The sequence below is a fragment of the Triticum aestivum genome, chromosome 5D, assembly GCF_018294505.1.
Source record: "Triticum aestivum cultivar Chinese Spring chromosome 5D, IWGSC CS RefSeq v2.1, whole genome shotgun sequence".
In the NCBI taxonomy this organism is placed as follows: Eukaryota; Viridiplantae; Streptophyta; class Magnoliopsida; order Poales; family Poaceae; genus Triticum; species Triticum aestivum.
In genome coordinates, this window is record NC_057808.1 from 248,014,246 (window position 1) to 248,037,758 (window position 23,513).

General features: G+C 46.4%; 3 protein-coding genes across 4 annotated transcripts; all 3 read right to left on the bottom strand.

The window, feature by feature from the left end:
* Positions 1–3,997: 3,997 nt before the first annotated feature.
* Positions 3,998–6,952, bottom strand: LOC123120493 (protein trichome birefringence-like 34). Its single transcript, XM_044540498.1, has 5 exons — positions 6,204–6,952; positions 5,347–5,518; positions 5,048–5,256; positions 4,718–4,873; positions 3,998–4,602 (listed from the first exon to the last, which is right to left on the bottom strand). Exons 1-5 carry the CDS (start codon positions 6,773–6,775, stop codon positions 4,254–4,256), a joined length of 1,458 nt encoding a protein of 485 aa, XP_044396433.1. The 5' UTR covers positions 6,776–6,952; the 3' UTR covers positions 3,998–4,253.
* An 8,861-nt stretch (positions 6,953–15,813) lies between these two features.
* Positions 15,814–16,912, bottom strand: LOC123124618 (LOB domain-containing protein 12). The gene has a single exon (XM_044545205.1). The coding sequence runs from the start codon at positions 16,461–16,463 to the stop codon at positions 15,930–15,932; it is 534 nt and encodes a 177-aa protein (XP_044401140.1). The 5' UTR covers positions 16,464–16,912; the 3' UTR covers positions 15,814–15,929.
* A 3,035-nt stretch (positions 16,913–19,947) lies between these two features.
* Positions 19,948–23,141, bottom strand: LOC123124619 (protein DOUBLE-STRAND BREAK FORMATION). 2 transcript variants are annotated; one of them, XR_006461171.1, is made up of 6 exons: positions 23,015–23,141; positions 22,727–22,937; positions 22,178–22,321; positions 20,908–21,040; positions 20,407–20,664; positions 19,948–20,288 (listed from the first exon to the last, which is right to left on the bottom strand). XR_006461171.1 is itself a non-coding variant. In XM_044545206.1 (5 exons), exons 1-5 carry the CDS (start codon positions 23,107–23,109, stop codon positions 20,489–20,491), a joined length of 759 nt encoding a protein of 252 aa, XP_044401141.1. In that variant the 5' UTR covers positions 23,110–23,141; the 3' UTR covers positions 19,948–20,488. The 2 variants fall into 2 exon arrangements, 1 of the variants encoding a protein (XP_044401141.1); XM_044545206.1 differs by having other exon boundaries at positions 19,948–20,664.
* Between the last annotated feature and the right edge of the window lie 372 nt (positions 23,142–23,513).

Consider the following 23,513-nt stretch of genomic DNA (forward strand, 5'->3'; position numbering starts at 1 on the left):
TAATGTTAACCGCGGTCCGACCGCAGGAAACGAGTTGCATCACTCTGGTCACCCACCGGTCATAGAAACCCTTGCGGAGCAGGACTTCCCGAAGGAAGGGCCAATGAACCGTATCATAGGCCTTGTGGAAGTCAAGCTTCAGGAAGACCGCCCGATGGTGTTTGGCTCAGACTTCGTGAAGGACTTCGTGGAAGACTAATACCCCATCCAAAATAAACCGCCCCTGAATGAAGGCGGATTGGTTGGGGTGAGTGACAGAATCAGCCAAAAGGGTCACCCTATTGGCGTACCCTTTGGCCAGGATCCGGAATATCACATTGATCACAGTGATAGGCCGGAATTGGCGAATATCCGAAGCACCCGGAACTTTGGGGATGAGGGTGATGAACCCATAGTTCAGGCGCCCAAGGTCCATGGTCCCCGAGAAGAATTCGTCGAAGAGGGCCATGACCTCCAGCTTGATGGTTTGCCAGAACGTTTTGAAAAACATCACTGGCAGTCCATCCGGCCCCGGAGCCGAGGAGGGGCTCATACCCTTTATGGCCGCGAGGACCTCGTCCTCCGAGAAAGGCGCCACCAAAGTGGCATTAGCGTCGGCAGTCACTAGCTGGCGGCCCGACCAAGTGTCGGGGGCCAGTGCTACCCCACCCCGAGGGGTGGGGGGAGGGCTTTATAAAAGCCGTCTAGATGGACACGAATATCCGAGGGGCGGACAAGTTGGGAATCTCCATCCCACAGGCAATGGATGGAGTTCCGTCTACGTCGCCCATTCGCGATCGCCTGGAAGTACGCCGTATTGGCGTCTCCATGGAGCACCCATCTTTTGGTACCCCGAAGCCTCCAGTAAGCCTCTTCGTCTGTGTAGATGGTCGAGAGCTGATCCTCGAGATCATATCGCAGCATCCACTTGTCGGGGGAGATCCCGGAAGTGTCCGCGCGGGTGTCCAAGGTCTGGATGGCCGTCAGGAGGGCTTTTTTGCGCTCGCGAAGGTCTCGCCCAAGGTTCGCGCCCCAACCCTTCATAAATTGGCGGGCGAGCTTGGCGCAAAACTATCACGAGTCAACATCGGACATGGAGCGGTGAGGAGAGGCGCGCGCGGAAATCCACTTAGCCGCAACCGCCTCGAGGAAGCCCGCCTGGTTGAGCCAGAAGAGCTCAAACCGGAATCGCGGCGGAACCGGAGGCCGATCGTCGGCGGTGGAGAGGAGGAGAGGCACGTGGTCAGAGCTGATCCGGGTGATTGCCCGAAGCGAGGCTAGGGGGCATCTAAGCTCCCATTCCAGAGAAACTAGACTGGGCCTTCACAGAGAAAGGTTTCACATTGATCATGCTAAGCACCTGTGGAGTCTGACTTGGGACAGTACAAGATGCAGGCAGCAAAAGAAAACTGACGGGAGAAGAACAAGCATATCCACCATGAGTTTTGAGTTCAAACCACCTCTCAAAGGAAAGCTTGGAATCAGGCTGTGTAAGCTCTTGAAGAGAGATCAAGGAGCATTCTATCCTATTAATTTTTACCTAGAATGTTCGAGGTCTTGGAGATGTGTGGATGTGCTAGCCGAATTGCTTTCAGTTAATCAACACTTAGCACTTTTCTACTGGCTATTGATCTTCAACAGATTAAATACTAGAGCTATGTTACACCGGAAAAATTTCTTCATTGAGGATTACACCTGCGTAATGTGCAACCATCGCTCTCTGGAAACAAGAGATCATCAGATAATATGTTGTTTTAGAAAGAGGATGTAATTGTTATTGTTGTATGTGCCGTTTGTTTGTTTTTCTCTAGCTTTTCTTAGTTTTATTCTTCTTTGCTGTATAGTTCCTTTTTCACTTTCATGAACTACTTTTGTATCTTTTACATCTTTATGAGCTATGTTACATCTCTTTTTCCAATGCCAGTATGCTCCAACTCTGTTGGCAATATGTGTGTCCCTCATGGCAGCCCCAGAACACAAATTTACAGGATGAAGTGGCTCATCTCAAGCACCTTCTCGGTTTGCCTTTTACATTGGAAATCATAATTCTTGTTTCTTGGGCAATATGGAAAACAAGGAATGACTTCACATTTAAAAAGATTCCCCCAAACTTGTATGCTTCCAGGCGCAAATTCAAAGAGGAGGCTCATACATAGGGCAAGAAGGCAGGAGTACAGTGGGATGGCAGATTGGGTTGCAACGTTCAGATAATATGCTGTTTCAGAAGGAGGATGTAATTGTTATTGTTGTATGTGTTGTTTGTTTGTTTTTCTCTAGCTTTTCTTAGTTTTATTTTTCTTTGTTGTATAGTTCCTTTTTCACTTTCATGAACTACTTTTGTATCTTTTATTTGAAAATTAATAAAAATACGCAGCAGAGTCCTGCTGTTTCCTAAAAAAACGCTTAGCACTTCTACTCTCTCCAAAACTTTTCTCCTTCCTACCTCGTTGTTCTCTCGACCATCACATCTCCTTGTCGGCGATCAGGACTGCCGCGGAACCGCTTCTGTTGCTAACTTTGACACCCTTAACTCCCTTGCCCTTATGGAACTGCCCCTTCTCGATAGACGCCTTATATGGACAAACAATCTGGAATCCCTAGGATAGAACGAATCAATTGACCTTTCTTTAACTTAGTTTGGAATGACTACTTTCCTAATACAACTCTTTCGTCACTAACCAGATTTACCTCCGATCACGTACCCCTGCTAGTCCAAATCAACACTGTTCTCCCGTGCACGAACCAATTCAAATTCGAAGTGGGCTGGGCCATCTTTCGAGCATGTCAATAGATTGTTCAAAAAGCTTGGTCCACCAATTTGGGCCCACAGGCCAACTTGACAGCCTCCCTCACTGCCGCACTTCAACGCACACGATGTGCCCTAAAAAATGGGCCTGGTCCGGGGTTCCGGCCCAACTACGTGAAAAAAATTGTAAAAAATTATTCAACTCCTAGACCTTCAAAAAGAAAATTGCCAACCCTCACCTACAGAATCTTTAACCAAAAAAATTGCAGTCGTGATCCTTCAAAAAACAATACACCCTCCGATTCATGTTAGTTGTTACTCAAACGGATGTATCTAGCACTAAAATACACCTAGATACATCCCTTTCAGCGACAATTAATATGGATCGGACATGAAAAGGGCCTTCTGGAAACTACGTGCCAAGATTATGACTGCGGTTGAGGGAGGTGAAAATTTGCACTATTTCATTGCTTCCACCTTGTAGAGTTTGCAAAAAAATAAATAGAATTCACTCCATCTATCACTAAGGCACTGATTTCTTCAGTCACAATCACAAAGCCTCCATCCTCAAGCAAGTCTTCACTAAAATCTCTGACTCCATAGCTCCCACCTATTGGAACTTCGCCTAGCCTCTATTTATCCAACCATCATCCCCGTGCTCTCCACCCTTGATGCTGCTTTTACTGAGCAGGAAACTAAACATGATTTCTTCCACATGAACCCCCTTGCAAGCCGACGACTTTGACCCTTTCTTCTGGCACCTCGTTAAACCAACTATCACCCAATGCTTCCAAGACTTCTTCGATGGGACCACCGACACTGAACACATAAATATATCCCACATCATAGTACTGCCAAAAAAGGAAACCGTGGGAACACCAAACTCCTTTAGGCCCATCTCACTTCAAAACTGCCATATCAAAGCGGTGGCCAAAGTCCTCACCAATAGACTTAAACCCTTTATATCCCTCTTAGTCCACGGCCGCTAGATTGGCTTTATAAGACATAACATTGCTGGAAAAAAAAATAAGCCGTTGATCTAATCAACTCTTGCAACACCAAAAAAACATCCACAATGATATATACGTAAGTTAGACTAGCTTTCGACTCACTAATCCCTTATTAGTTCACGCGGGACGAAACTTCTCTCAAATTCGCATCATTAATTCCCACCACACACCAAACGTGGGTTTGAGATTAATAATCAACTTCCCAAGCTTAATCGCCTAGCAAACTCCCATTCCGTTTCCCTAGTAGCCAAACACGGTGTCATAAGATTTGCAGGCTGGATTATATATATGTTCCCACGCCTCCAAAATGAACATCTCCTTAATCCCTTTCCACGTAGGAGTACTCATATACACTTCCTTGGCTCTTTACAAGCAAGTGCAGAGAAACCTTCTTTTTTTTTTTTGACGCGGGGCATGTCCTATACATAAAGGCAGCAGCGGCCTAATCTAGACCCTCCCACAACTGCAACAACAAAACCCCGAACGAACAAGAAATGGCATGTATATGTATATTTACATCATTTCTGCACGAGATATGAGTAGAGGAAGTGGTTCCACACGTCCGGGACGCCGGGGAGGCACCAGTGCGTGCAGTCGGCGTAGCTGCTCGGGTTGGCGATCTGCTCCTTCGTGAGGGGGGTGAACTGCCGCCGGAACACGGTGGGGTGCGCGTCGATGCGGTAGTCGGTCAGCTGGGTGAAGTTGAGTATCTGAACGTTTATGCCTTTCTGCTCCAGTGGCCTGAAGATCTGCTTCGCCATGTCCATCATGCTGTAGTCCGTGGTCGCGCCTTTGTACCCGACCTTCTGGATCGGCTCCGACTCGTTCAGGCACTTGTTGCTGTCGTCTCCGCCCCAGTCGCTCGCCCTGAAAGTTTGTTTATGTGTGAGAAGATTGTGTGATATACTTGTAAATTTAATCTGTTGGTTGTCAGGTTGTCAGGTTTAACGGTTGATGGATAGGTTTCAGTTTTTGGTCTCACCAGGTATGGGTAGGCGACGAGCCTGCGAAATAGATTTTAGTCTTGTTGTTGACGTTCGCTCCCACCCACTCCGTTAGTTTCTTGAGAGCAATCTCAAAACCTTCCACCATCTCCACTTCGTCTAGCTTTGCATCACCATCCTCGAATGAACCATACCTGCACATGGTGAAGATGTTCATCACTCATCATGCTAGCTCAATTATATTTATATTTGTTACTAATTTCAAATCCCAGTTCATGGCATCCAAAACTTTATCAACTTGTTCGCGTCAGTTTCAGATAACTCTTTCCTTTTGTTGACAAGCAATGAGTGTAAAATGATGTACTTACATGACCTTCATCTTCATATCGGGCTTCTGCTTCCTCCACCAAAGGTAAGAGTTGAAAACAATAACGTCAGCATTGCCCCAGGCACGGGCATGCTTCTCAATCTTCTCCGCCCGTATGATCCGGTACTCAACCCGGTGAATTATCGGGTTGTCGCTGTTGGATTCCAGTATCAGCGGCGACCAGTAGAAGTCGATTGTCGCATTGTATTCCTGAAACAGTGCGTCTCGATCAGCTGACAGAAAGTGGCATGCCTTACTTCCAGTATATTCTTTCAAGTGTTCAGAGATTGAGGAACATACGAATGCCGTGAAGGAGATGAGTGAGCCGTTGTAAACGCGCATCTTCTGGCCTTCAGGGATGGAGGCCTCCACCATGCACACCATGGAGACCCATTGGTTCCTGTTGATTGAGTCGCCGACGAAGACCATCCTCTTGTTCCTCAGCTTTTCGAGCAGTTTTGTGGCGTTGAACCTGTTTCACAGTTTCAACATAACAGAAATAAGAACAAGATGTGAAATTCTCACAACTCATGATCTTTCACTATCCGTTGGTTCCTTTCTTTGGGAGCAGAGGCAGAGCAATCATATAACTATTTTCTGGCGTTGAATCTGTTTCAACATGTAAAAAATAGCCCGCATGTCACAAATACTATTGACCCTTTGACAGTACTAGGCGTGAATGACTGGATGCCATGCCATATATATGATCTGTTTCTAGCCATGCAGGTGTATGGAATTGCGTGGTGAACAAAGCAAGAAAAAAAATGGAAATTTATCATTGTTGATCTTTCGCTACCCTCTGGTTCAGCAGGCCAATCCCACCCATTTTGCCATCTCCAGGTGTTCAATTGCTAGTTATCATGCATCCTTTGGTTTAAGGCTTTCAGCTAGAGGCCAAGCAGCTAAGGTTTTAATTCCCTTATATTCCAGAAAAGATAAAACTCTTTCTTTTTACTCCCCAAGAGTTCAATTTCGAAATTTCGCAACACTGACAGAGCATGTAGGTAGTAGCAGTGCAGTACTATATAGTTTCAGGCATGCTGCATTTTTTTGTTGTTGGCATGAATGAACAAAACCGAGCTAGAAAACCACTCTCAACTCAACTATTCTTTCTAGAGAAACATGCATGTATGTAAATGTAACAAAACCAGCCATACCTTGGAAGATCACATCCATCGGGCTGCCATCTCCAGTACTGGTACCTGGTGTCATTCCGGCCATACTTCTCGCAGGCGACCTCGTCGAAGATGAAGGAGCAGTTGAGGCCGGAGTAGAGCGGCTGGGAGGCGTTGTCGTACACCCACCGCCCCACGGACCAGTTGCACTCCTCGCCGGAGCCCCTCGCGGCCTCGCCCATGAGCTCGTCCGTCCACTGCACCTGCGCCTCGCGGCTCCCGGCCGCGGCCACCTTCACCTCCTGGTGCCGGTGCTGCACCGCCAGCTGCACCTGCGACTCGTGGCCGCGGTCGAAGAGCAGGGAGACGGTGCTGACGACGATGAAGAAGGCGACGAGGGAGCTCACCACGCCCCGCAGGCCGACGACAGGGGACGGGGAGGACGTCGCCGTGGTCATCTTGTTGTGGGCGGCCTGCTCCGGCTTCATTTTCTCTGGTGAATCGGCTGTGGCGCTGTCCCCTCTTTTATTGTTGTAATGGGGGCACTCCTTCCCATGTCTAGTGCTGCACAAGCAAACGTGAACGCTGACCCTTGGGCTAACCTTCATCATCATCGATCACCCTGACCGCCTGCCCGCAGTGCAACCTCCTGTAAGCTAACTCAAAGGTATAAGAATGTGCAGCAGGTTGGTACTGGCGCTGAAAGTTTGAAGCTGCAAGAGAGGTGACGATGGGTGGTGTTTGTAAGTTTGGTCTACCCAGCTCCGAATTTGCAGATGATTTTATATGTCAGGCTCATGCTCACTCCACGCATGTGCTCTGCCAGTGTCCATAATGTAAGGCTAGTTTGTTTAATAAAAGCAAAAGGCGGTAAAGGTACAAGTGCTGGTTTCTGGTGCCGACACTTCTATCTATCAATCAAATCCACCAGACCACACCACACCAGAGTCACACCAGCCATTCAACAGAGGAGGAGCTAGCACAGCAAAAAGCAAAATATATTTATTTCAACGTGCTTGCGTTTGCGCGTCACTTTCAGGATATGATATTTAGAACTTAAGCAACGGAAAGGCGGTGTACAGGGAAAGAAGTCTTTTGCATTAATTGCTTTGTTCCTTACCTAATTAGCATTCAGAATAAGCTAATGTAAAGCCACTGGTATAGAGGCCCCTGAATGTGAAGTCCAGTAATGCATGCTCCATCATTTCAAAATGGCAATCATAATTCTTTATCAGTTGATGTAGCAGTACTAAACAACCTTAACTGGTACGGTCACATCACTATATATGTATATTTATATCAATATATTCATCAATCGAAGTTTATCTAGTACTTATCTGTTACTGCCGTCTACTAGTTAAGTAGTATTTCTGATCAGTCAACACGTCTTAACGTGTGTTTGTCTGTTGCATGCATGCGTCAAAGTGGTGATCTCCCTGAATGAATTAACTTATACATGTTGGCCGTCTCTTTTTCAACACGGTGGTGTGTTGTCAATTAATCCGAGTGGCAAACACCACACGACCAATGATTTGCCTTTTTTCGGCCTTCATTTCCACCTCTTTTCTGACAGAAGTAGCCGGACATATGAATAATGTGATTGGTTGTGACACTAGGACTATTTAAACTGCTGAAGGTACTACCTGGCAAGCTGTTACTATGAGTGAATGACAGATGATAAATCCTGATTTGGTTTGGTGCTGAATCTCAAATTGCCCAACCAAAATAGATAGCCTCTCCCTTTTTTTGAGCAATCTCCTCTCTCAGCAAGCTAGCTAGCTAGCTAGCTAGCACAGTATGAAATGATCAGCGGCGCCCCAAAGGCCGCATAAAGTGTTAGGTGGAAGGAATTCTATGCCCACACCTGCTTTGTTTGGTATCATGTCCAAATATAGCCCGGTCCTATCTAACCAGTGGGGTCTGCATAATACGGTGCCAGTCAGTCACTCACTCTGCAATCCGATCATTCCGTTTCCTCTGAGATTCTCCATGGCCATGGCCATGGAATGGCATGCAGCTGGTGGAGACATGAAAGGCATGACTGATGAGCACCAACAATATCCATGGAAGACGGAACAATCTGACTTGCAGGAATGGACAAAGGGTACTGCACTTATTACTGACCTGTACTGGAGGCCGCGTCAGTTGAGCGCGGCGAGCCTTAGAAGGAAGGCTAGCTAGTAACATCTGCCGAAGAAGCGGTTGGCAACGTGCATTTGAGATGTATGGACATACCTACTGCTGGCCCACCTTTAATTTGCTCCCCAAAAGCTAATTGCTTGCTACAAAGTCCAATGGGAAACTATTTGGACGTCTCCGACTGCTCTCCATCCGTCTTGTCCTGTGTAAGGAGCCATGCCATGCAAGTACCATGTATTCCATGTGCGCTGGTCCAAAGTTTGTGTTACTAAACTCACTGATCACGCATGGCATGGTGATAATTAGCGCGCGTGCTGCATGCTACTAGTATGAACAGAGTTCAGATATAAATAACACTCTAGTAATAATACTTGCATAATCACACAAAACTACTACGTAGTATAAACAGAGTTCAGAAATCAATAACACTCTAGCAATAATAGGCATACCTGTCGTAATCTCACTTGCAGCTTTCTCCTAGAAAGGGGTTTAGAAATGAAGCTCGATTTCTGAACCTTACTCAAGTGAGCAGCCTGCTGGCAGGAAATAATATGGTAGCTAGCTAGTTTGATTGCCGACAGTGCTATTACTTTGTGGAGTAGTAGTATCAAACCTGCAGTTGCAGCATTTAACTACTTATCTTCATGGCATACAGACTAAATATGGTGTTCTCAGAGGTCACACGGCAGCAATGATTTTCAGTCAATGCTTCTCAACTCTCAACTCTCATGTTGTTCCCAGCCTGATCATTTCGGTTTACACAGGTAGGTTGCTGGAAGAACAGCATCCACCTGCAGTAAACCTGGTGCAGAGTACTGTGACATCTGCGAAAATGATTGATGCTCCCAGGTCAAAAGAGTGAAGACCACAGCGGGCCTACCCACCTAGCTGCTAATACCCGCAGGGACGACAACCGAAAAAGGCTACCATGTCCTGCTTGGCTTCAACCACCTCACCAAACCATGTGTTTTCTAGTACGACCACCAATAATGCAAATCTCTCCCTCCCTCCCCTGTTTCCTGTGGTGCTCTTAATTTCCACGGCAATCACATACTCCTACTAGTTGCTGCAGATTTCATGTATGGCTTCAGTCCAAAATAATTGGAGTAATATTGATCGCACCAACGATGTACGTGTGGACAATGCTTGAAACAAGCTAGACATGATTAGAGTCGTCTTTGTTAATTTCCTTTCTGCGATTAATGCGACGGAGGAAAGACATGTGTGGGTTATGCCAAAGCCCTGGTAGAGCCTGGAGGGTTATGCTGGCAAACAAGAGGCATCCATCAAGCCTTAGACTTGAAGAATACTGTAGAATACAATACTGATGGAGCAAATCCTAACCCCAGTTTCTCATAGACCGTACATCCGTTGCAAGGTAAGCATTTTCATCATTTAATGTCTGGGAGGACATCTCCTGCTATTTTCAGAGCCCAAAAAATTGCAGAATCATTCAAGTCTTGGTAACCCGTCCAGCATGCTATTACTTGGTAGTTACAGTAGTTAAGAAGACTGACAGGATGTTCCACTTTGCTATCTTATGATGGAAGGCTACAATTGATCAAGTCTGTGTTTTCTGCCCTGCCTATTTTCTTCACGTATGCCCTTGCCCTGCCTGCCAGCATCATTGATCAAATTAATAAGTATATCTGGCATTTCTTCTGGAGAAAATATGGCCAGGAAAATTCATATCCTACATTAATTGCTTGGGACAATGTTTGCAGGCCTGGAGATGAAGGTGGGATTGGAATCTTGGATATTGCAGTGCATGATAAAGGCTCATGAAAAACCTCCACAAGTTATTAAACAAGAGAACCTTCCTTGGGTTAAGATGATTTGGGACAAATATTACTCCTCTGAACTCTCAGGGGCAAGAATGGTGGGATCAAGCTGGTGGAGAACACATCTCAAACTTTTGCCCTCATTCAAGAGTAATACAAACTGCAAGCCTGGCAATGGAGGCACAATAAAACTTTGGCATGAAAAGTGGGTGGACAGACCTCTGATTCACATATTCCCTGAACTGCACTTTTTTTGGCCAAAAATGACACCCAGTCCTTGGCCTGCTTGCTCAATTCTAATGATAGCTATGATCTATTCCACACCCCACTCTCAGAACAAGTTTTTGAACAACTTAATGACCTTCAACTCCTAAGGAGCCAGCACACCAGTTGTCAAACTCAAGATAAATGGATATGCCAGGGCAATAATAACAGATACTCATCCATCTCACTGAGCCTGAAGACAGGAGCAGAGGCTCACATCATCTTTAACTGGCTTTGGAAGTGTGCTAGCAGAATAAGACACAAAATCTTCCTTTGGTTGCTACTCCCTCTGCCTCTGGGTTTTAGTTCCAGAATTATGGAACGGAGGGAGTAGTTGTGGGTTTCTGTCCCCAATCCTCAGTGGGCATTGGCCTTATTCTGTGGTGTTGGTTGACCCAAACTACTCAGTTATATGCATGCTCAAAGCTGGGCCGAGTACACATGGATATGGCCCAGAAACACCTACAACTTCTTGGGTCTATGTTTATACTTTTGATCCTATCAGCCCATCACAATTGGAACCTGGGATGGGAATTGTCATTTTGTCAATCTATTTTTTCCCCAAGAAACCTCTTGGTCAATGCAGTTTTAATATGAGATTCAGTCTAGTTTCAGTGCTGCCCGTGGAATAATATGATTCCAAATGTGCAACACTGAAACTTAGTTTGGATCTGTGTGCACTGTAGGAGATAACTGAACATCTTCCCATTTCTTTGATTCCAAATGTTCCAACAACCTAGTATGATCATGGCCATTGCAATGGGTTCTGCAACTTGTGATGAACAAGCAGTATATCATCATATGCTGAAGTTCCTCTCTGCCTTGAAGGAATCATGGTGTCCCAGCAGTCTTGAGCAAAAGGCCAATCCCAAAAGAGGTGTAGTGAAGTTTCTTCCACTCCTTCAGTGCAGAATACACAATCATAACAGCCCAGGTGCATATATTTTTCTTTTAAGTAAATTTCTGGTATTAACTCTATCATGCAGTATCAACTATGGCCTCAAGAAAACAATAACGAAAACTATCAACTATGGTCTCCAAGAAAACAAAAATCAAGTATGCCCAGTATATCTTGAGAAAAAACAAAACTATGGCCAGCATATGTACTGCTATTAAACAAGAACAATATAATATAATCAGTGTGCTAAAAGTCCCGCTCCGATGTTCATTTCAACAGGAAAAAGAGAAATGGCAACTGTTCCAGCTAAGGAGTGGGAAATGGTAAGTTCAGGGGATTTGTCCATGGTCTTAAGCCACCAATGATTAGGGTAGACGAAAATATAAAACAGAGGTTGGCTGGACTGTAGCAAACCCTGATTCACCCAAGAGCTTTAATACTGTATCATTTTTGTAGATCTATGATCAATGTTCTCTGTCACATTATATATTGCAGGAGGGGACACGTATGTCCGCAAGAAGCCAAAGACTCTACCAAGCATGTTGATAACGTAAGCAGCATTGTGGGGGCTAGCTACAACTGATCCTTTGTTTGTCCTAGATTGACACTTGATGCATGCATCCACACGATGACAACTAATATTATAAGAGCATCTACAGCCAGATATATCTAATCCGGCCCCTCAAATGCCCGCGGACGTACCCGGGCGCGTCCGCAAGCAATGACCAGGCACCCCTCATTTGGCACAGCCGTGTCCCTCGTATCCGAACCCCAAATTCATGTAACCCATGCAACGTTACGTACATGAACACGATGAACATGCTTAATAGCAAAAAAGGACAAAATTCATCTGATACAAAAGGATCATAGTTCATCGCCAGACAAAAGGATCAAAGTTCACCGCCGGACAGTGCACATTCATACTAAAAACATAAATAAAACAGAATAGGGCGGAGGAAATCATCATTTTCTCGCCAGCCATTCCCCTTGCAGTCGCCCATGCAGTTGTACCGCTCCATGTAGGCGTCGGCGGCCGGAGGGGCATCATCATCGGAGCTGGAGCCGTCGGTGACGTCCAAGCCATCATCAGAGCAGATTTGGCCCGTCAGCCTACGGAGCAGGCGGTCCTACTCCTTCACATGCCGGGCCCCCTTCGCCTTGGCTGTTGCCTCGCGCTCCGACAGCTCGATGGCGAGCCAGAGCGCTTTGGCATTCTTGAGGCGGAGCCGCAGCGCATCCGTCTTCGCTATCGCCAGGGAGCGGGGGAGGACCGACGAGACGAGCGCGTCCTCGAGATCCACCAGGGCTTGGTCAGCGCCTCACCCGCCGCCGCCCTCTCCCTCACCAGCTGCCGATCGCGGTGGGCTGCCCATGCCTCAGATTCGGGTGTCCTTGTCCGCGTCAGCGCGGGCACGAGGACCCAGTGGTGCCCGGGTACACCATCCGGAGTAGATTGAGCTTGCGGGCGTGGTGGTCGGCGTACCTGGACGGACGCGGAGCGGGCGGAGCTGCGCGATGGGCAGGAGGCTCCGGCGACGTTGCCGGCGTTGCGTCAACGGGCGACGGGCGAGGTCGCGGAACTGGAGCTGCTGTTGCCGCCCTGGTCCAGCCGCGGCCGCCTCAAAGCAATGCAGAGGGTGATTTCCTCCACATCGCGCAGTAGGCTCACCCACCGGAGCCGGCACTGCTGCCGTCGCCGGCCATCAATCGGAAGTGGACTGGACTGGGAGTGGAAGAGATGGATAGAGAGAGAATGGAGTGAACTGATTGACTTCGGTCTATGGTTCGTCCTAAGGGGCTATTTGTGGGGGCCAAGGTGGGCCAAACCGATGTGGCGGACGCACCAGGGCACGTCCGGGCCTTCCCATACCTGCCCCAGAGTTGGGATGGGTATGAGGGGGTGTATAGGGCTGATGTGAGGAGCTCGTCTGGGTCGTAGTTTAATGATCGGGGGCTGTCAGGCCGTCCGCCCGCTGAGTTTGGAGAGCCCGAACGTAGATGCTCTAAGGGCATATCCAACGCGGATCATCAAACCTCCCCTATATGTCTAGACGGGACGTACCAGGAACTTTTAGGCCTAAACCGGATGGAGCTCTAGGGGAGTCCGGACGTCCGTCACATCAGACTCTGACATCTCGGTCCCACCCAAAACCTATCCGGCACCCGGGTATTTTCACAATCTGCCCCACTCTTCCCATGCCAGACTCCGCCATTTTTGCCCCGAACGTTGTCGCCCCCGCCCGTTCAGTCGTCCGCCGCTGCCTCGATGGATCTGACGGAGCCCAGCACCATGTTCATCCTCCCACCAGACCCAGAGCCCATACATCCCTCATCCACGCCGATGAATATGGAGACTATAAAACAGCAAGACCGGCACGTGAGGGCGAGGGAGAAGAAGGCGCATGCGGTCGATTAGGCCCGAGCTCCTCCGCCTCAGCACTCTGCATACCGGTGCCGCCAAGGCAATCACCGCCCTTCCTGTACAGTTCAAGCCGCATCACTCCGCCGCCTCCTTCACCTCTGGCGAGCCTCCACCGTACACCGTCGACCTCAACAGTGACTACGTGTTCACCGAGTCACTGACGCTCATCCGATCGCGATATCCATCAGAGGAGCCCTTGTCTGCGGGCGCCCGATCACTGTATCGCAAAATGCCTCCAGCCAAGCTCTACGGCGGAACGAAGACAAACAACTAGATGATCACTATTCGCCAGAGCCAGAGCCAGAGCCATCGACGGACACCCAGCAGCCGTCGATGCCCGATTTAGATGCAAAGAAGAGTGGTTTGGCGTACTTGAACAAGGAGGACAAGTTGTTCTATTTGGTTTGGTTGGGAATAAGTGTTGATCTGTTTCATAGTGCAAAGCAAAAGGGCTTGACTTTTTGGCAAAGTGTTCATGATTGGTTTCATGAGAACAGGCACTACGAGCCCTACAACAAGGAAAAGATCCCTGATCAAAATTCGAGCTCGATAAGTCATCGATGGTACACCATTCAAGAGGTCATCAACAAGTATTGGTGATGTGTATGCGCAAACACAAAACTGGTGGCCAAGTGGCGTCGCACTCCACAAGCTCGTTAGTTCTGCTTCTTGTTGCTCTATGTGCTGGTCATGTGATTTTTTTTGCTCTATGATGCAATTTGTTGATCATGTGATTGTATTGCTTTGCTAGCCCGGACGCACATCGCTATACCACAAGAATGAGGGCAAACCATTCCCGATGCTCCATTGTTGGTGCAAGTTGAATGGGCAAAGCAAGTGGAGCAACATTGCTAGTTCCGTCGAGACCGCCAATGCCAAAGGGGATGTAGTTGGTGATCCAAGCTATGGAGTTGAAGGAGAAGCAATAAGGGGTGGCGACCAAGATTACTGACAAGTTCGAGGACATCATGGCGAAGAAGGGGGAGGTTTGTGCCAAGTGCAATGAGCTCAAGGAGGAAATGAAGGTGGAGAGATTAAACGTGTTCATGAAAATACAAAGGAAGAAGATGGAGCTCAAGCGAGGAAGCTTGCAGTCAAACAAGCGTGCGAGGAGCAAAAGATCTTCTAAGTGAAGGCCGACGACTTGGATCCCAATGTGGCGAAGTTTGTTCACGAATTGTGTGGTGGCGTCTATGCATGCTATGCGCAAAAGGAGGCGGGGAAAGAAGCTCGATGGAGGTATAAAACTTATTGAACATCCAGTGCTTTTACTATTAGTTGCATTTGTTTGCAACTATTTAAATGTATCGTTGAATTGCTTTTAATCAAGAAAATTTGTCAAAGGAGGAGGCCGGACAAATAGGGGGAAAATTTGACGGATAGCACTGGATGACATCCGCCCGACCTGATGTCAAGTGTCCGCGGACATTTGGCGGCCGTTTGATGTACACCGTTGGAGATGCCCTAACAAAACCAATCATGTGTAACTAGTAAAAGAACTTCATCTCCATCAATCATGTCTAGCAAATCCATTGAACCGTTACTTTGAAACAATCTGTAAAGAGTTCATGAAGCAAAATAATTGAAAACTCATTCTTTGACAGAGATCTTAATTAGGTTTTGTCTGTATTTGTGACACGGGGCACTCAGCCATCAGGAGCTACGTAAGATCCAGCCATTATCATAAGGTCTGTATATAACAAGCAATATCTGACAGGTCAAATGTTAGTGAAGCCAGGCAAGTGCTGGTTCAGACACAGGACACATGTCTTGTGCAGAGAGATTAGGAATCTATTAGGTCAGGTCTTCCATTTGGAAGCATTAATTAGTTCTTCTACCTTGGGATGCTTCATGTCGTGATGTGCACGAACAAACTATTTGGATCCTACTGTGCATACCATGTGAGTGAAGCCAAATGCGCTTCACATCTTCAACAAACAACAATATCTGCAACTGCAAGGACAAAGGCACTCCTCAAACATGTCTTGTGGAGATAAGCCTGAACTAACTGAACTTTGTGGTTCAGAAAACCTCAACCAGTTTTTGTCTAGGTTACCCATGAATAGAAATGGAGGTACTATGCAATGCATGAATATGTGTCCCAACTGGGTGTGTGCGATGCGGAGGCATTATCCAAAACAACATGTGTCCCAAGCAATCAACTTTCTTCTCAATTTCCCAATTTTCAGAAAATTACAGAAGCAGAGACACTGTTTATGAATCATCAAAGTAGAAAAACACTAGACAGTTATGGCACATAATGATCATGTCCATAGGGACTCTTTCTTAAGGCACGCCTCCTGTAGCAGCAGCGTGCTCATCAGATCATTCTGCATGACGAGGCTGCTATACGCCTTGTCATCATCATCCATCTGCATTTGCTGCTGCTGCTGCGCCTGGCGCTGCTGGAGCTCCTGCAGATGAAATGCAGTGGCCGGGGAAGGGTGGTTGATGCGCTGGAGGATCTCGGCCTGCGCGACGGCGAGCTGCACCTGGAGCTGGGAGACCTGCTGCTGGAGGTAGGAGATGGCTCCGGCACATCCGTAAACGGGGTCCCGCATCCGCGCGGTGGCCTCGTACACCAGGCTGCTCACAGCATCAGCCCGCTGCGCCGCAGGGAGCTCCTGCAGCATCTTGCTCACGTTGCTGGCGCCGAAGACCCTGTGCACGGTGGCGAACCGGTGCGGGTCCTCCGGCGGGAAGTAAGGCGCGAACACGCAGTCCCTGGTGCACCGTCGCCGCAGGAGCTTACATGACGCGCACGGTGTGGCGCTGCTCCCCGTCTGAGCCCCGGCCATGGCAGTGCTTTCCTCTTTGCTACGGGCTTAGAGAAGAGAAGAGAAGAGAAGAGAAGATAGAGCAATGTATGGAGATGGTTGCAAAGGGGGAGGGTGATGGGTGCAGAGCTTGGCCTTTTTATAGAGGAAGCAGCCAGCCAGGAAGGAAGATGGAGGCTAAGCTAGGTGTCAATGAGGGAGGTTGGCTGCTAATTCCATGCACACCCTCGTTAATCAGGACAAACAAACAAACAAGCATGATAAACTAGTTTAGTGATGGTTTTGTGCTAATTAATGAGCCCTGTCATGTTGCTTGCTGGATCACATTCATCTAGCATAGAATAGGTGTAGAGCCATGTACCTACTGGTGCTGGATGCAGTGTGTGTAAAGGCCTCCTGCCTTGTTTGTCTGTATTTAGCAGCAAAGGTTGATTATTAGTCTATGCATTGCATCCTCCAATGGCCGTTATGATCTGGCAATTCTGCTTACCATTCACTTCACGCGGCACCGCCACACTTAGCTGGCTGCAGAGCCTGGATCAATATTTGACACTGCATGCATGCACGTTCAGAGTTGACCTTCCATTAGATGAAACACACACTCAGAGATAAATTAGCATTGCTGGTCTGATCCGTCTGACGCACGCTGTTAACATGTACTTGTTTAATTAACCCTAGCTTCCCCGCATAAATGAGGTGAAGATCGAAGACTTAGCAGCAACATGCATTAATTAGAGAGGAAGAAGTGTTACTAGCTAGAGCTAGCCTAGAGGTGAATAATTGTAAGTCGGCAAGGGAAATGGCGGGGCTCGACGTGAGGATGTCTGTTTCACTCTTCTCTACAAATTGGTGAATGTACTACTACTAGCTTCAATTCAATCTTCAATGCTAAGCAACTACAGTACTAGCACCGCTAATCAAATATAGTGAGAAAACAACAGATACCAGTATTTGTTTATCCCATACGCATATATACTAAATAAATCAAGCCAAGACCAGGAGAAAACCTGACACGTATGTACGCCCGGCCCTAGAACGGTGCTGCTACATCATCATCATGCGGACAAGGAGAGATTGTGGATTTGTCCTGCACTAGAACGGTACTGCTACATCATCGTATGGAAGCATTTCTATAATATACATGTCAATAATAGCATTGCTAGCTAGAGACAAGTATCCGCAATGTCTGATGCTAGTCATCAGGTACGTACGTGCACCCATGCGGCCATGTCCAACGCATTAAGGCCTCGTACCAACTTGTGATGCAGACTGTGCAACCACACCCTATACCTCTAGCTAACCCGGTTGTGTTTCCAGTGTGGATGACAGGACAAATTCATGCTGGAGCTACACTACAAGATGCATAGTTTGCCTAGAAGGATTATTGCTGCCTCAAAGAAGAGAAACAAGAAGCATAGTATACTATACCAGTATCATACTATATCAACATGTACAAAAGTCTTGCTTCTCATGCATCGATTTTCATCTGCCGAGAGAGAAAAAGGGCATATTGTTTCTCTGTGTTCTCGTGTACAGCAACGTCCTCCTTTCTCAGTGCATGGGAAAAGGAACACTACAAAGTACCGAGTCCTGACCCAGGAAGGAGGCAGGATTTCTAAAGTTGTTGCGATGCGTGCATGCACATGCACGTTGCTATCAAAACTCTAGAAAGTTCAGGCATGCATGTTTCAGTTTCACCCTAAATAACTAACCTGCCGACAATGTTTCACCACTAAGAGCTAGCCCCAAGAAACCATTGCAAATAAGTCTTCAGAGTTCCTGCTTAATTTCAAAGTCCAAACGGATCCATCACATGGTTTGGTAAACTCACTGGACTAACAGAGCCACCCACGCATGGCCAGTCCACAGACAGGCCGTAGTCTGATTTACCTCGTGTGTTTTTACCGCCCTCTATCAATCCGCGGGTTATTTTCCAGGCACTAAGACTAACCCAGTGTGTAGTGGACTTTTTTTTAACTTTCCTAGGGCACTGGAACATGCAACAGACATCTCCTTTCCCCAACACGACGACTTGTTCCCATCCCATGTAAACGCCTCCAATTGGGTAGACCCGGCCTTTCCACAAGGAAAAAAGGACAGAGGTTTCAAGATTCCATCTATCATGATGGACCTGGACCACTAGCTAACTCATGTTAGGTTCGCCTTGTGTGTGCATGTGCCTCTGGGATCAAACTTCAGACTTGGGTTTAACCGACACTGCCACATGTTAAGTGTCTGACGTTACAGGGTAACTCACATGCTTAATTCACTCCCCAGGGACAAAGTACATTACCCTCATTAAGGACATGTAGGATAATTTTATGACAAGTGTTCGCCTGTTCGAACAAGTGATGGTGGCACTATTGACTTCCCGATTAAAATAGGCCTGCACCAAGGGTCAGCTTTGAGCCCTTATCTTTTTGCTTTGGTGATGGATGAGGTCACAAGGGATATACAAGGAGATACCCCGTGGTGTATGCTCTTTGCGGATAATATGGCTCTAGTTGATGATAGTCGGATGGGAAATTAATAGAAAGTTAGAGCTATGGAGACAAACCTTGGAATCCAAAGGTTTTAGGCTTAGTAGAACTAAAACCGAGTACATGACATGCGGTTTCAGTACTAGTAGGCACGAGGAGGATGAGGTTAGTCTTGATGGGCAGGTGATACCTCAGAAGGACAACTTTCGATATTTGGGGTCAATGTTGCAGAAGGATGGTGATATCGATGAAGATATGAGCCATCGAATCAAAGCCGGATGGATGAAATGGCGCCAAGCTTCTGGCGTTCTATGTGACAAGAGAGTGCCAGAAAAGTTAAAAGGCAGGTTCTATCGGACGGCGATTCGACCCGCAGTGTTGTATGGCGCTGAGTGTTGGCCGACTAAAAGGCGGCATGTTCAACAGTTAGGTGTAGCAGAGATGCGCACATTGAGATGGATGTGTGACCACACAAGGAAGGATCGGGTCCAAGATGATGATATACAGGATAGAGTTGGGGTAGTACCGATTGAAGAAGCTTGTCCAACGTCGTCTGAGATTGTTTGGGCATATTCAACGCCGGCCTCCAGAAGCTCCAGTGCATAGCTTACGGATAAAGCGTGTTGATAATGTCAAGAGAGGTTAGGGTAGACCAAACATGACATGGCAGGAGTCTATAAAGAAATATCTGAAGGAGTGGAATATCACCAAAAGATCTAGCCATGGACAGGGGTGCGTGGAAGCTAGCTATCCATCTGCCAGAACCATGAGTTGGTTGCGCAATCTTACCGCTTTCAGCTCTAGCCTACCCCAACTTGTTTGGGACTAAAGGTTTTGTTGTTGTTGTTGATTGCTAGTGCAATATGCATTTAAAGATTGTATTGGTGGATACGCTGTAAGCTTATAGCAATATCGTATTTTTATGTCATTGCCTGTTATTGGCCGTACAGTTCAAGCAAGAGGTGATTATTTAATCATTATTATTTCATTTCAGGAATCCAATGCTATCAAAGTAAGAAAAATACTTACGGGGAACAGGTGTTAAGTTGTGCATGGCGTGGTAAAAGATATGGAACAGGAGTTCCACCCAGCACATGCATGATACCAAAGAAAATGAACATGACTGTCGTGCACATGCTATCAACAGAGACCCCACATATCCGTTTTGCATAATAAGACGTATGCCATGACATAGTTATTTTACAGAGAAAAAGATCAAAGTGGCCTTCTTTCGATCAAAGCACTAATCATTGCAATCTGAGAAGGAGACACATACAGAGGTGGAGATGTATTTAATGAAGAAATGTTAATGACGGAGAGGAACAACCCCAGCTATCTAGGTAGCCTGTAAAGATCCAGCCAATAGCTGTGATGAAACAAAATATATATTGATGTTACATGCTGCATATGCTCAATAAGTACTAGACTAGGAAATCCGAAACTACTGTGGGAAACGACAAGAAAAACTAAGTCATGAAATTCACCTTTTGTACCAAAATAGCTTGGAAAGATGATCAAGACACTCTTTTCAGTCTTGGGGAGATGCCACACTGATAATGATCGAAATCAAACCTCTTCTAAGTTTCTCTTGCGGCTAAGAAGTAGTTTTTGTGTGTTCCTTGTTTTGATCCCCAGCCTAAACATCAAGTTCGCCGGTAACTTCCGTTTTTCTGAGTGTAAATTGCAATTTTCACTAACGCCTGAAGTTTTCCTTTTCATGTATTCAGCGGATTGCGTCTGAACTGTGACAGTACACAAGCAGCAGTATTAAGATTTGAAACTCCAAAGTTTAAAAGATCAAACAGAAGATTCATTACCCTGACTACTGCAAGGTTTAAGGCTATGCTATCCAACAGCTTCATGAAGACTACATGATCATGAATAGAATGTGTATTCACTCTTGGCATTTAAGTTATTTCTCCAGTTAAAGCAGGAACAGTTTCTCAACACGTAATTTACACTATTCATGGCATTACAGAACTGACCAGAACGCTGTGCAGATAATGACTTGGCCAAGGTTTGGAGTCCTCTTATATCATTGACCTTGTTCTTCTTCAGAGTCGAATTAGTAGAGTCCAAGTGGCTGGGATGAATGTGCACAAGAGCATTTGCAAAAGCCTAGAAGTACATAAAAAAAAGTAACAAATGTAACAGATGGGATTAACAATACAATCAGGGGTCATTCAGAATACAAAGTTGCAGTTCAAGCAGCACAATACACTTCTCCAGAAGCTTTAACCACAAAGAGCTGATCAGACTGACATGCTAAATATCATCAATTGATGAGACTGATGAGACTGTATCTGATGTTAGCTGATAGAGGAAACAGACTAAACAATTCGGCCAATGTCGTTCTCCGGAATGATCTATGTTTATATGTGCTCAGTTGTACAAAGTACAAACAACACCACTATAAATAGCACAATCATCAAACACCTGTCATCACTTCATTCAAAGTAAGTGATAATAGGGATGCATTTTCATTTGAATAAGTTGGTCAGTTTTCACTTTATGGTTAAGACTATGTTATAAGACTAACATGCTGAGGTATTAAAATGGTCAATATGTGAGTAAGGCAGCACAAAAAATTATTATCCCCTGGGAGAGTTATTTCTACCAGGATTAACCATCAGTTTTTGTCATGCCGAAATTATACCACATCACCAGTTTTATTATCAGAGAAAAATTATACTTGAAAGACAGCATCACTCTATCCAATAATCAGAATCTGTTCCAGTCTACATTTCATTTTTAAGCTAGATAGCAATGTAAAACAGACAAGAGCGCAATGCAGAGAAATACTTGCTAACTCTTGAGAAATCAGGTTATAGAACCAAGAATATGTTTTATGATCCGTTACAAGTTGACCACTTCTTTGAATTATGACAATATTACTGAATCCTGTTCTTCGCCAACACCCTGGACCATTAGTAGTACAAACAAATGATGCTTGAGGTTAATTATGTATTCCTTTTGGACAAAGCTACAACGAAAGCCAAAATAAGCTGTTAAGCATGAGTAAGACTCTGTAGGCAGGGCCTTAAGCAAAATTTGGACCTAAGGACATTCAAACTACTGACACTAACTGCAGTAGTGATAAGTCAATGTAATAGGGTAGGGATTATATCCGTACAAGGAAGAATCACCGATAGACTGAATATAGCATGCAAGCAACACCAACATCTTAGGCTATTTTCAGGCAACTAATACAAGACAAGTGAAGAGATGCTACAGCGCAATCAGACTGTGGACTACCTTGGAAGCAATGGTGTAGAACCCATTATCAAGAGAGTCCTGTGCAAAGGTTAACCATTCTTCATGGAACACATGCAGATCAAGGTCGTCGGAGTATTTGGCCTCTCGCAGAACCAGCGCCTCATATCTCATAGCAAGGCAGCTCTGGCAGTATACGTTAGAACAATTAGTGAAGTGACAGTGAACAAAATGAAACACAGTCTGTTACCATCCAAAGAGCTACGATGGCACTATCAATTCCCAAGAAAAATAAAGAATAAACCGGTCATCATTGATAAATGATCTGTGCGGGGGTGTATACTGAACTGAAGCACTGAAACAGCATCATAAATCGGACCCTGAAACTGCACCCCAGATCACACATGCCGCAGCACACGCTTATACTGAAACTGCATCACAAATCAAACCCTGAAAAACTGCATCCCAAATCACTGCATGCCGCGGCACCCTCCATACTGAACCGAAGCATTGAAACTGCACCCCTAAATCAAACCCTAGAGCGAAAACAACAGGGTACCGGACCACGCAGTGTGCGCAATTTGTCCTCACCTCGACATCTCCCGAGAGGGCGAAGGCGCGCGCGAAGAAGTCGGCGACGGAGAGCCTCGCCCCGTCCCCCTCGACCGCAGCCGCGGCGCACGCCCCGGCCACGCTCTCACGCAGAAGTTTCCGGGCTGCAGAGCGCGTGCTGAGAAGCGCGGCAACGTCGCCGCCGGCGGAGAGCGCCGCCTCCAGTACCCGGAGCTCCTCGTCTGCGAACCTGCGCGATCGACGCGGGGAGAGGTTGAAATGGGAGGTTGTAGAAGCTGGCCCGGGGAGGCGATGGAGCGTGCGTACCTGTGGTGAGAGAGGCGGGAGGCGAACAGGGAGAGGGCGTTGGTGATGGTGCCGCCGCCGTGCCGCTGGTGGGCTGTGGTGCCCTCCTGCTCCATCGCCGCTTTTTCGTTGTGGTGGTTTGATTTGATTTGAAACTCTCAGGTCGAAGTTGGCAGGTACAGTATTTATTAGGCCCGTTTAAGTTGCTTTTTTGAGACGGTATGATCCGGCCCATAGGCACTTCCATGGCAAATTGTTTAGTTCCATTTTTTCTTTTTTGCAATCGCTTTAGTTTCAACCCTTCCCTCAAAAAAGAAAACTTTACTTTCAACCCATTATAAGGGCCTACTTGATTCGCACGGTTTTTAAAAACACAAAAATAAAAATAGGAAGAATGTAGCATTTCAATGTCATGACATATTGAATCTTATAGGAACCAAAAACACTGAAACATGCAATGTAAGTTGCTTGATTGCCCAACAAGAAAAATGCAGGAATTTTTTTCAATAGCATTAGGTGT